Source organism: Bufo gargarizans, chromosome 2, assembly GCF_014858855.1.
Source record: "Bufo gargarizans isolate SCDJY-AF-19 chromosome 2, ASM1485885v1, whole genome shotgun sequence".
Lineage (NCBI taxonomy): Eukaryota > Metazoa > Chordata > Amphibia > Anura > Bufonidae > Bufo > Bufo gargarizans.
In genome coordinates, this window is record NC_058081.1 from 683,398,845 (window position 1) to 683,411,780 (window position 12,936).

Below are 12,936 nucleotides of genomic sequence, written 5' to 3' on the forward strand. Positions count from 1 at the left end.
TGCCTAATTGTATAGGTAATTATCACCAGCTGCATAGAGCTTATCTTTACCTCCTGTCGTAAATTTAAGAGTAGACAAGGAGTATTCTTCTCAGACTGGTACATTCATGGGAAGAATAGCACTAAAAAGCAGAAACCTTTGTACGACCTTAATTTGGCCTACTCAAGACATACAAAATTGTAACTATAGTCGAGTATGGCTCTTAAAGGTAATGAACATTCATCTTGACTAAAATAAATTGGATATCAATGCATTTACCTATGAAAAGGCACCACAGTGTTTAAAGGAGGTGTCATTTATTAATATTTTTATATACTGCATTTACAGTGTATATACATGTATGTATATATATATATTCTCTCTTTAAAATTTGATATTTTTTTATGGCGAGCTTTCTTGAATAATAGTCTCCTGCTGAACCTTTCATAAGGGGAAACGCGTTGGAACAAAAGGAATGTCCCCCTGTGTAACTGCCAATTTTGGTACCTCGAAATTCAAATACATTGTCATGTACATAGTACTTTTCTTTTGTCATCCGGTTGGTTCTTTGGTTGTACTATTTGCACTAATGGGATTGGGTGTGCAACACATGTGAACTAGGTGTATGGGCGATTTTGAGATTTATTATTGCCTCCGCTTGTAATCTTTTAATCACAAATTAAAAGATATAAAAGATAGATTTTCTATTTATATGATTTATGTTGTTAGTTTGAATCTAAGTTAGTTTGAAGTATATCTTCTCAATAATGCCCCACATACTAGAAGATGATCGATGATCAGCAGGAGTCTATTGTGTGCTGTCACAGGTAATGGGGAGGGGATAACACTAAATAACACGCAGAAGGAATAGACCGGAGTCTAGGCCTCAAAGCTAAGGGAGAGGGATGGTGACCTCCTAGGAATCCCTAGACCTCTCCCTGACTCCTGCCAGTATGAGTAGACCCTGAAGGTGGAAATACTCATACACTGGAACCTAAGCCCTGAAGACCCTGGAAGGCCCTAGGAATGGTGGCAGGGAATGAGACTACTGGTTCCTCAACCAGCGTCACCCTGAGGCCTAGACAACAACACACACAAGCAAAATGCAAAACAAAATGCACTTAGCTTCAAGCAGAATGGAGGAGCAGGAGATCCAAAGGAACAACACATCAGCTCAACTAACTCCAGCAAGAAATATCAACCTCATGGTAAGCAGTGTGATTCAGGACTAAATAGAGCCTCAGTAATGACTACAAGCAGCACCTGCCAAGAGGTGTGGTCATTACCGAAAAACAACACTGCAAGGAGAAAACAGAGAGACTGTCAGATACCCTCACATGCCGCCAGTCTCTCCAATCTTCTCACCTCTGTCATGGGAGGGACCATGACATGTGCACATCCAGTACTTCCCGTCTCCATGCTCACATGCATTCTGTCCAGCTCTGCTGTATAATATTATCCATCGCTGAGACTCAGTAGGTTTTTCAGTGAGTGCAGAGATTCAGAATGTTTCTTTAACGAGATTTATTATAAAGGCGTTTCCTAGGCTTGTTAATTATAAAAAAAATAGGGTTTCCTAGGCTTACATACTGATGGCCTATCCCCTGGATAGGTCATCGGTATCTGATTGCTGGGGGTCCGACACCCGGGTCCCCCACTGATCAGCTGTTTGAAAAGGCACTTGGATACCAAGCACAGCCACTATACAATGTACAACACTGTGCTCACAGGAGCGCTGATGCCTTCTAAAGGGTCAAGGGTGTCGGACCACCACCGTTCAGATACTGATGATCAATCCTGAGGATAACCTTTTTAAGGCCTCCTGCACACGAACGTGTGCATGAACACCGACCGTGGGGCAACCGCAGCGGATCGCAGACCCATTCACGTTAATGGGTCCGCGATCCGGCCATTCCGCAAAAAGATAGGACATGTTCTATCTTTTTGCTGAACGGAAGTATGGGACGAAACCCCACAGAAGAATTCTGTAGTGCTTCCGTAGGGTTCCATTTCGTGTTTCCGTTCCGCACCATTCAGCATCTCCGGATTTGCGGACCCATTGAAGTGAATGGGTCCGCATCCGTGATGCGGAATGCCCACGGAACGGTGCCCGTGTATTGCGGATCTGCAAATGCGGTTCGTGTGCAGGAGACCTAACTCTGCATACGCTATAGATGCACAGGAAACGCTATAATGATAGTTATGCTTTATGTAATAGAGAGTCCACATCCTGAATTAAAAGATTTCAGAAGATTGTATTTTACCATTAGTGGTGATTTCTGCGTATGTCGATCCACACACTTCGCCAGGAGAACAAACCATTCTTAAGCCAGAGTCAGAGCATGTAGAGGAAGACCAAGATCCACACCAGGTACACGAGAGAGCGTAACCTGAAAATATTAAAATTAACTCATGAAAAACAATATTGGGTGTGGCATGGGTCAAAACCAAAATGCAGCATGTCCTGAAGACTGCACTGTTTATAGGATGGCTCCAGCTTATGGAGCTCTACTGTATAGGATGGCTTATCTATGGAGCTCTACTGTATAGGATGGCTTATCTATGGAGCTCTACTGTATAGGATGGCTTATCTATGGAGCTCTACTGTATAGGATGGCTTATCTATGGAGCTCTACTGTATAGGATGGCTTATCTATGGAGCTCTACTGTATAGGATGGCTTATCTATGGAGCTCTACTGTATAGGATGGCTTATCTATGGGGCTCTACTGTATAGGATGGCTTATCTATGAAGCTCTACTGTATAGGATGGCTTATCTATGGAGCTCTACTGTATAGGATGGCTTATCTATGGGGCTCTACTGTATCGCTGTATGTCCCCTGATTTCATACAGAAAAAGTAATAGCCTGTCCCATCAGATACTGTATATCCAGAGGGCAGATATATCCAGTCCACAAAATATTAGAATGGTTATTATGGTGATGAATAAGGATAATGTATATAATTATAAATATTATAGTTGCAAATAATTTGATAAGAATGGTTTTCGGTTGGTTATTTATAGTTGATAGAGGACCAACATTACCAGTAGAAGAATCTACAGTATAATTGATAGATGTATAGATGTGGTCGCTAAATGTCGAGGGGAGATAGCAGCGACATTTAGCGACCACATCCATACATCTATCAATTATAGACTCTTCTACTGGTAATGTTGGTCCTCTATCAACTATAAATAACCAACCGAAAACCATTTTTATCAAATTATTTGCAACTATAATATATATAATTATATACATTATCCTTATTCATCTCCATAATATTTTTTATATATAATTCACTACAAAAGATCAATGTCCAGACTGCTATTATTGTAAACTGTTATTTTATTTCATATCTTATCATATTTTTTAACATATTGCATAAAAAACGCAATGGGTTCTGCTATACTGCATGTACTCCAGATACACTAGATCTGACATCCGATCAAAGCGGCTGATCTAACAAGACATCACCAGCCGAAAAAACTTTCCTATCAACTAATTTTTTGCAACTATATTATGTATACATATATGCAAAAAATATATACCATACATTTATTCTTATTCATCACCACCATTCTTTTTATATTTACTCTTTTTATCTTTTTATATTTATATTTTATATATAATTTACTACATTATTGTCTACTATTTTATTCTATAAAAACCGCATAAAAAACGCAAGGGGACACAAATATCACCAGCGTGTTGCCCCAAACATCGCGATGCCAACAGCATAATCTGCGGTTTACACGGATTACATTGAGTTAAATCTCCCAATCTTCCATCCGTTACGATACCGCCGGGCTGTTTCCCAGCTGGGACAACTAACCGTGAGTAAGGGTTCAATTATCAAGTCCTATCACCTACGTAACAAAAAATATTTATCAAGCCGGTCTATGAAAATTGCAGGAATATATAAGAAATCTACATTGAGCAACATATTCTTATAGACTCACTCACAATGTATATGTTACCCTATCTGGAGCATTGAAATGATACATTGTTGAATAATCGGGATCTATTTACTCTATTTACTCCAATAGACATTACAGTTCTTATAGTAGTTGAACTACTTGCTGGATCAATTATTATTTCCTAATTTTTGCATTTTAACCCTTTGTGGTCACACTGTGGATGAACTATTTGCTGGAGAAGTCTTTTTTACAGGTGGAATCATCCTCTTCTCTACAGGTGGACTTATCCTCTTTATAGGTGGAATTACCTCTATACCTGAATTTTTTTATTTTTTTTGCGCATGATTTTTTAACTAATCTTTTAACAAGTGGACCCACTCTTGTATTTTGAACTATCATAATTCTACTGTGGATGAACTGTTTACTATTTGTTGGATAAAATTACATCCCTATTTGATGAACTTTGACTAATGTTCGCACCTTTACATATTTGATGAGCGTCAATTTATGAAATACTTTTCTGGTAGAGATATATCTCCCTGTATTATCAGGGCGTTATATAGCCATTTGAGGATTATCCGGGCTATTCACTACGGAGACCCCACCACCCTATGGTCTATCCGACCACGGTTCCCGTTGTTGAATACCTCTGACACCCTTCCGGAAAATTCTATATACATCAGATATAGTTTTTTTTACTTCTTTTCAATATATGTAAAAAAATAAAATTATTTATTATCATTCCACTATAGGAACCTGATCTATATTAATAATTCAGATGAATCCCTCCAAATGAGGTGTGCCCAACCATTCTATATTTTATATTTATCTTTTACTTTATAGACTGGGTGTGTCTTACCGGTTGGGGCACCAACTCCATGTGCAACAGTTAGGTGAGCCATCACAAATAACCAATATCCAGTCTACAGTTTGGGTAGTTCTACAATCAAGAAACACATTTGACATTTCACTGTGGTACAAATTGGACACAACATATTCGGCAAAGGAATGGCATATCTGTGGAAAAGTTTGCATTTTATTTTTTACCATCTACTGCACATTTCTTTCTGGGGTCAGAATGCTCACTATACATCTTAAAAAATTCCTTGGGGAAGTATTTTCTAGTACAGGGTCACTTGGGGTTTTCGCAAAAACAATTTTAGCTAAATTTCCCCCAAAAAACATATGGCGCTCCTTTCTTTCTGAACCCTGCGGTGTGTCCATATTTCTCCACACATAGTGTTGTGTGTTTGTAGTGTCCCACTGGGTAAAAGTGGGCACTACACAAGGGTCAATTGGGACACGTTGTCCTCCTACTCCTAAGGGGCAGTGGCAGAGTATTTCTCAGTCCATTTTAATGTATTTCCATATGCTTTTATGTGTATTTCTCCCCTGTTAGCTGTGCAGCAGGCCTATTAGGGTGCAGTTATTCATACTAGACACTAGAGGGAGATAGGGAGCCCCTAGTATATATATTCAGGCCCAGACAGGGAGGAGTCAGTCTGTAGTCAGGAGTCTGTGGAGACAGAAGTGAGAGGGCCCCAGCCAGAGACAAGCTGAGGGCTTCCTCCTGACATGCAGCTAGACAGTCCAGGCTTCTAGTTGCCACCAGGAGGCTAGTAAAGGAGCATAGCCTGCCTGAAGTTTCCTGAGCCTATGGTTAGCTCAGAAGATCCACCCCAAGAGAAGGGTTTGCCTCATGGGAGAAACTTGCAGTTCCCACATCCAAGCAGAGCCAGTGTTTCAGCTAGTCAAGTAAGCTGAAGGGCAGAAGGATTATTAATTTAAATCAAGGATAAATACGGGAGGAAGATTTCTACCAAGGATAAAGCCAGTATTAGGGCATCTGGGCCTTGGGATAAGAACAGACAGGAGTTCTTAGGAACAGTGTACAGTTTTTCTGAGGAGAAGGTACAGCCTGATCTGAGTGTGTTGTTGTTACCCTCTGAGTATCTTGCAAGGAACAGTATACCTGCCATTGATGTAAGAGCCTGCTTGTGAAGTGAACCTGCTATATGGAACTGTATTGACCACCAACTGTACAAAGTTGAACTGTTGCTAGTAAAAGAAAAGTTTGGTTCACCACAATCTGTGTTCCTCACTTATTACTGCTAGAAATCGGTGTGCCACAGTTACAGGCACTGGCGTCACAAATTTTAAAGGGACCTTGCCCTAGGCACATTAAATACCTGCAACATCCAGGGCACCTCATCCACCATCAGGCCTGGTCCCTAACTACAGAGTGTGCCCCAGAGGACCCCTGTGCCAGCCTCTCTATCACTGCTGTACGCCTGCCCAGGGACTCTATACACAACTGTAAGTAACCCTCGTTTGCCCGTTAACCGTGACCTCACATCGCAATACCCTGCAGGTCGGCGTACTGCATAATTTGGCGTCACGAACAGGATTTGCGGATTATTCCTGCGCCATTGTGAAATTAAACTGTGTGCCGTTATTTGCCCATAAAGTGACCAAGCCCTACTTGTTTATTGGAAAAATTGCTGGGCCATAGAACTGTAATAATTAGTGGTGTGAAAAACTGTATATTGCATGGAATGTTTTGCTGCTTATGACCACTTGCTGTCAGTGAATAGACAGCAGTATGCTTAAAAAGTTGGCCGCCTAAACCTGACTGGATTTATTTGCTGCATCATCTTTGTACTTTGCTGGCGGCAAAATTGACGCCTTCTGCTAAAAAGTGCGGGAAAGACTGTATGTCCGTGCCACCGCCCTGTCTACAAATTAGCATGTCTGCTATAATGGACTCCGCCTCCCCTATGCTGGAGTACCTGGGGGGCAGCCTCCCGGAGCAATGGGAGGTCTTATCTACAATTATTGGTGCCGCCCTGTCGATCGAGCATGTTGACCAGTAAAGACTGCTCTGAAGGGATGTCGGCACCTGTTGGATTAAAAATGGATCCTACTAATATGGACACTCCACCAGCTTACTCTCCGGGACCGGAGAGACCCACCTGAATGCCGCCAGGATCACAGCTGGAACCCTATTTTGGCTCCTGGAAGGACATTATCAGGCCCTCTATGCAATGGTCGGCACTGATGGCATAAGTGCGAGAGGCCGCTATTAAAAAGACCACACGCACCAAGATATACTTTGAAGAATTGGCAAAGAATGTCTATGAGCGCCACACCAACACCCAACCCCGCCTGGAAAGGAGAATGGGGGTGGTGATGGCCTTTGACAAGAACCGAGGCTTCGGTTTTATTCAGGACTAGGGATGAGCGAACCCGAACTGTATAGTTCGGGTTCGTACCGAATTTTGGGGTGTCCGTGACACGGACCCGAACCCGGACATTTTCGTAAAAGTTCGGGTTCGGTGTTCGTCGCTTTCTTGGCGCTTTTTGAAAGGCTGCAAAGCAGCCAATCAACAAGCATTATACTACTTGCCCCAAGAGGCCGTCACAGCCATGCCTACTATTGGCATGGCTGTGATTGGCCAGAGCACCATGTGACCCAGCCTCTATTTAAGCTGGAGTCACGTAGCACCGCACGTCACTCTGCTCTGATCAGCATAGGGAGAGGTTGCAGCCGCGATGTTAGGGCGAGATTAGGCAGATTAACTCCTCCAAAGGACTTCATTCAGAGATCGATCTGCAGCTGTGGATGATTCAACTGCTGCTATTGAATTGCTCACTGTTTTTAGGCTGCCCAGAGCGTTTTTCAGTTACTTTTTTCTGGGGTGATCGGCGGCCATTTTGTGTCTTGTGGTGTGCCAGCACAAGCTGCCACCAAGTGCATTTAACCCTCAATGGTGTGGTTGTTTTTTGGCTAAATCCTACATCAGGGTGAAGCTGTCACACCAAGTGCATTTAACCAGCAATAGTCTGGTTATTTTTTGGCCATATACTACATCAGGGGCAAGCTGAGCCTGTCACCAAGTGCATTTAACCCTCAATGGTGTGGTTCTTTTTTGGCTAAATCCTACATCAGGGTGAAGCTGTCACACCAAGTGCATTTAACCAGCAATAGTCTGTTTATTTTTTGGCCATATACTACATCAGGGGCAAGCTGTCACCAAGTGCATTTAACCCTCAATGGTGTGGTTGTTTTCTGGCTAAATCCTACATCAGGGTGGAGCTGTCACACCAAGTGCATTTAACCAGCAATAGTCTGTTTATTTTTTGGCCATATACTACATCAGGGGCAAGCTGCGCCTGTCACCAAGTGCATTTAACCCTCAGTAGTGTGGTTGGTCAAGCTGTCACACCAAGTGAATTTAACCATCAATAGTGTGGTTATTTTTTGGCCATATCCCAGTCTAATTCTGTCAGTAAACGTATACCTGTCATCCAGCGCCTAAATACTAGGCCTTAAGTTTATATCCTGGTCAAGTTATTTAGTGTCCGTCAAAGCACAGTTTTTGTTCTGGGTTGAAATACAATTCCCAATTTAGCAATTTCCTAATTTAGTGGTTTCTGCTGTATCAGAGCTATTTTAAATCTATCCCTAAAAGGGTATATCAGATTCAAGGTGCACATAGGGTCATTCTGAATAACTTCACACACACGCTACTGTGCATTTCCAAGTCTAATTCTGTCAGTAAACCTATACCTGTCACCCAGCGCCTAAATACTAGGCCTCAAATTTATATCCAGCTAAATCTGTTGTTACTGCTGTACTGGTGTAGCTGGTCAAGTTATTTAGTGTCCGTCAAAGCACAGTTTTTGTTCTGGGTTGAAATACAATTCCCAATTTAGCAATTTCCTAATTTTGTGGTTTCTGCTGTATCAGAGCTATTTTAAATCTATCCCTAAAAGGGTTTATCAGATTCAAGGTGCACATAGGGTCATTCTGAATAACTTCACACACATGCTACTGTGCATTTCCAAGTCGAATTCTGTCAGTAAACCTATACCTGTCACCCAGCGCCTAAATACTAGGCCTCAAATTTATATCCAGCTAAATCTGTGGTTACTGCTGTGCCTGTATTAGTGTAATACGGTACCTAAATAGATAGCCAGATAGTGTTAGGTGTCTGTAAAAAAAGGCCTGAATTTGAATTCAATACATTGGGCCAAATAATATTTTTGTTGTTGTGGTGAACGATAACAATGAGGAAAACATCTAGTAAGGGATGCGAACATGGTCGTGGTGGTGTTAGTGGACCCTCTGGTGCTGGGAGAGGACGTGGCTGTTTTGCCACAGCCACACGTCCTAGTGTACCAACTACCTCAGGTCCCAGTAGCCGCCAGAATTTACAGCGATATATGGTGGGGCCAAATGCCGTTCTAAGGATGGTAAGGCCTGAGCAGGTACAGGCATTAGTCAATTGGGTGGCCGAAGGTGGATCCAGCACGTTCACATTATCTGCCACCCAGTCTTCTGCAGAAAGCGCACAGATGGCGCCTGAAAACCAAGCCCATCAGTCTGTCACATCACCCCCATGCATATCAGGGAAACTGTCTGAGCCTCAAGTTATGCAGCAGTCTCTTATGCTGTTTGAAGACTCCGCTGGCAGGGTTTCCCAAGGGCATCCACCTAGCCCTTCCCCAGCGGTGGAAGACATAGAATGCACTGACGCACAACCACTTATGTTTCCTGATGATGAGGACATGGGAATACCACCTCAGCATGTCTCTGATGATGACGAAACACAGGTGCCAACTGCTGCGTCTTTCTGCAGTGTGCAGACTGAATAGGAGGTCAGGGAGGAAGACTGGGTGGAAAACGATGCAGGGGACGATGAAGTCCTAGACCCCACAAGGAATGAAGGTCGTGCCACTGACTTTCACAGTTCGGAGGAAGAGGCAGTGGTGAGACCGAGCCAACAGCGTAGCAAAAGAGGGAGCAGTGGGCAAAAGCAGAACACCCGCCGCCAAGAGACTCCGCCTGCTACTGACCGCCGCCATCTGGGACCGAGCACCCCAAAGGCAGCTTCAAGGAGTTCCCTGGCATGGCACTTCTTCAAACAATGTGCTGACGACAAGACCCGAGTGGTTTGCACGCTGTGCCATCAGAGCCTGAAGCGAGGCATTAACGTTCTGAACCTTAGCACAACCTGCATGACCAGGCACCTGCATGCAAAGCATGAACTGCAGTGGAGTAAACACCTTAAAGACAAGGAAGTCACTCAGGCTCCCCCTGCTACCTCTTCTGCTGCTGCCGCCTCGGCCTCTTCTGCTGCTGCCGCCTCGGCCTCTTCTGCTGCTGCCGCCTCGGCCTCTTCCTCCGCCTCTGGAGGAACGTTGGCACCTGCCTCCCAGCAAACAGGGGATGTACCACCAACACCACCACCACCTCCATCACCAAGCATCTCAACCATGTCACACGGCAGCGTTCAGCTCTCCATCTCACAAACATTTGAGAGAAAGCGTAAATTCCCACCTAGCCACCCTCGATCCCTGGCCCTGAATGCCAGCATTTCTAAACTACTGGCCTATGAAATGCTGTCATTCAGGCTGGTGGACACAGACAGCTTCAAACAGCTCATGTCGCTTGCTTTCCCACAGTATGTTGTTCCCAGCCGGCACTACTTCTCCAAGAGAGCCGTGCCTTCCCTGCACAACCAAGCATCCGATAAAATCAAGTGTGCACTGCGCAACGCCATCTGTGGCAAGGTCCACCTAACCACAGATACGTGGACCAGTAAGCACGGCCAGGGACGCTATATCTCCCTAACTGCACACTGGGTAAATGTAGTGGAGGCTGGGCCCCAGGCGGAGAGCTGTTTGGCGCACGTCCTTCCGCCGCCAAGGTTTGCAGGGCAACATTCTTTGCCTCCTGTTGCCACCTCCTCCTACTCGGCTTCCTCCTCTTCTTCTTCCACCTGCTCATCCAGTCAGCCACACACCTTCACCACCAACTTCAGCACAGCCCGGGGTAAACGTCAGCAGGCCATTCTGAAACTCATATGTTTGGGGGACAGGCCCCACACCGCACAGGAGTTGTGGCGGGGTATAGAACAACAGACCGACGAGTGGTTGCTGCCGGTGAGCCTCAAGCCCGGCCTGGTGGTGTGCGATAATGGGCGAAATCTCGTTGCAGCTCTGGGACTAGCCGGTTTGACGCACATCCCTTGCTTGGCGCATGTGCTGAATTTGGTGGTGCAGAAGTTCATTCACAACTACCCCGACATGTCAGAGCTGCTGCATAAAGTGCGGGCCGTCTGTTCGCGCTTCCGGCGTTCACATCCTGCTGCTGCTCGCCTGTCTGCGCTTCAGCGTAACTTCGGCCTTCCCGCTCACCGCCTCATATGCGACGTGCCCACCAGGTGGAACTCCACCTTGCACATGCTGGACAGACTGTGCGAGCAGCAGCAGGCCATAGTGGAGTTTCAGCTGCAGCACGCACGGGTCAGTCGCACTACGGAACAGCACCACTTCACCACCAATGACTGGGCCTCCATGCGAGACCTGTGTGCCCTGTTGCGCTGTTTCGAGTACTCCACCAACATGGCCAGTGGCGATGACGCCGTTATCAGCGTAACAATACCACTTCTATGTCTCCTTGAGAAAACACTTAGGGCGATGATGGAAGAGGAGGTGGCCCAGGAGGAGGAGGAGGAGGAAGAGGGGTAATTTTTAGCACTTTCAGGCCAGTCTCTTCGAAGTGACTCAGAGGGAGTTTTTTTGCAACAGCAGAGGCCAGGTACAAATGTGGCCAGCCAGGGCCCACTACTGGAGGACGAGGAGGACGAGGATGAGGAGGAGGTGGAGGAGGATGAGGATGAAGCATGGTCACAGCGGGGTGGCACCCAACGCAGCTCGGGCCCATCACTGGTACGTGGCTGGGGGGAAAGGCAGGACGATGACGATACGCCTCCCACAGAGGACAGCTTGTCCTTACCCCTGGGCAGCCTGGCACACATGAGCAACTACATGCTGCAGTGCCTGCGCAACGACAGCAGAGTTGCCCACATTTTAATGTGTGCGGACTACTGGGTTGCCACCCTGCTGGATCCACGGTACAAAGACAATGTGCCCACCTTACTTCCTGCACTGGAGCGTGATAGGAAGATGCGCGAGTACAAGCGCACGTTGGTAGACGCGCTACTGAGAGCATTCCCAAATGTCACAGGGGAACAAGTGGTAGCCCAAGGCCGAGGCAGAGGAGGAGCAAGAGGTCGCCAAGGCAGCTGTGTCACGGCCAGCTCCTCTGAGGGCAGGGTTAGCATGGCAGAGATGTGGAAAAGTTTTGTCAACACGCCACAGCTAACTGCACCACCACCTAATACGCAACGTGTTAGCAGGAGGCAACATTTCACTAACATGGTGGAACAGTGCCCCATTCAACTTCTGGGTCTCTAAATTGTCCACGTGGCCAGAGCTAGCCTTTTATGCCTTGGAGGTGCTGGCCTGCCCGGCGGCCAGCGTTTTGTCTGAACGTGTATTCAGCATGGCAGGGGGCGTCATTACAGACAAACGCAGCCGCCTGTCTACAGCCAATGTGGACAAGCTGACGTTCATAAAAATGAACCAGGCATGGATCCCACAGGACCTGTCCATCCCTTGTGCAGATTAGACATTAACTACCTCCCCTTAAACATATATTATTGTACTCCAGGGCACTTCCTCATTCAATCCTATTTTTATTTTCATTTTACTATTATATTGCGAGGCTACCCAAAGTTGAATGAACATCTCCTCTGTCTGGGTGCCGGGGCCTAAATATATGCCAATGGACTGTTCCAATGTTGGGTGACGTAAAGCCTGATTCTCTGCTATGACATGAAGCCTGATTCTCTGCTGACATGAAGCCAGATTCTCTGTTACGGGACCTCTCTCCTCTGCCTGGGTGCCGGGGCCTAAATATATGCCAATGGACTGTTGCAGTGGTGGCTGACGTGAAGCCTGATTCTCTGCTATGACATGCAGACTGATTCTCTGCTGACATGAAGACAGATTCTCTGTTATGGGACCTCTCTCCTCTGCCTGGGTGTTGGGCCTAAATATCTGACAATGGACTGTTCCAGTGTTGGGTGACGTGAAGCCTGATTCTCGGCTATGACATGCAGACTGATTCTCTGCTGACATGAAGCCAGATTCTCTGTTACGGGACCTCTCTCCTCTGCCTGGGTGCC

The 12,936-nt window shown here is 45.7% G+C and overlaps 1 protein-coding gene across 1 annotated transcript in view; it reads right to left on the reverse strand.

Annotated features, from left to right (window-relative positions):
• The window catches only part of LOC122926973 (phospholipase A2 inhibitor gamma subunit B-like), a 99,855-nt gene that overhangs the window by 37,639 nt on the left and 49,280 nt on the right, over window positions 1–12,936 (reverse strand). Inside the window, exon 2 of the mRNA XM_044278505.1 lies at window positions 2,244–2,369. Within this exon, the coding sequence (XP_044134440.1) occupies window positions 2,244–2,369 (126 nt within the window). The remainder of the gene's footprint in view (window positions 1–2,243; window positions 2,370–12,936) is intronic.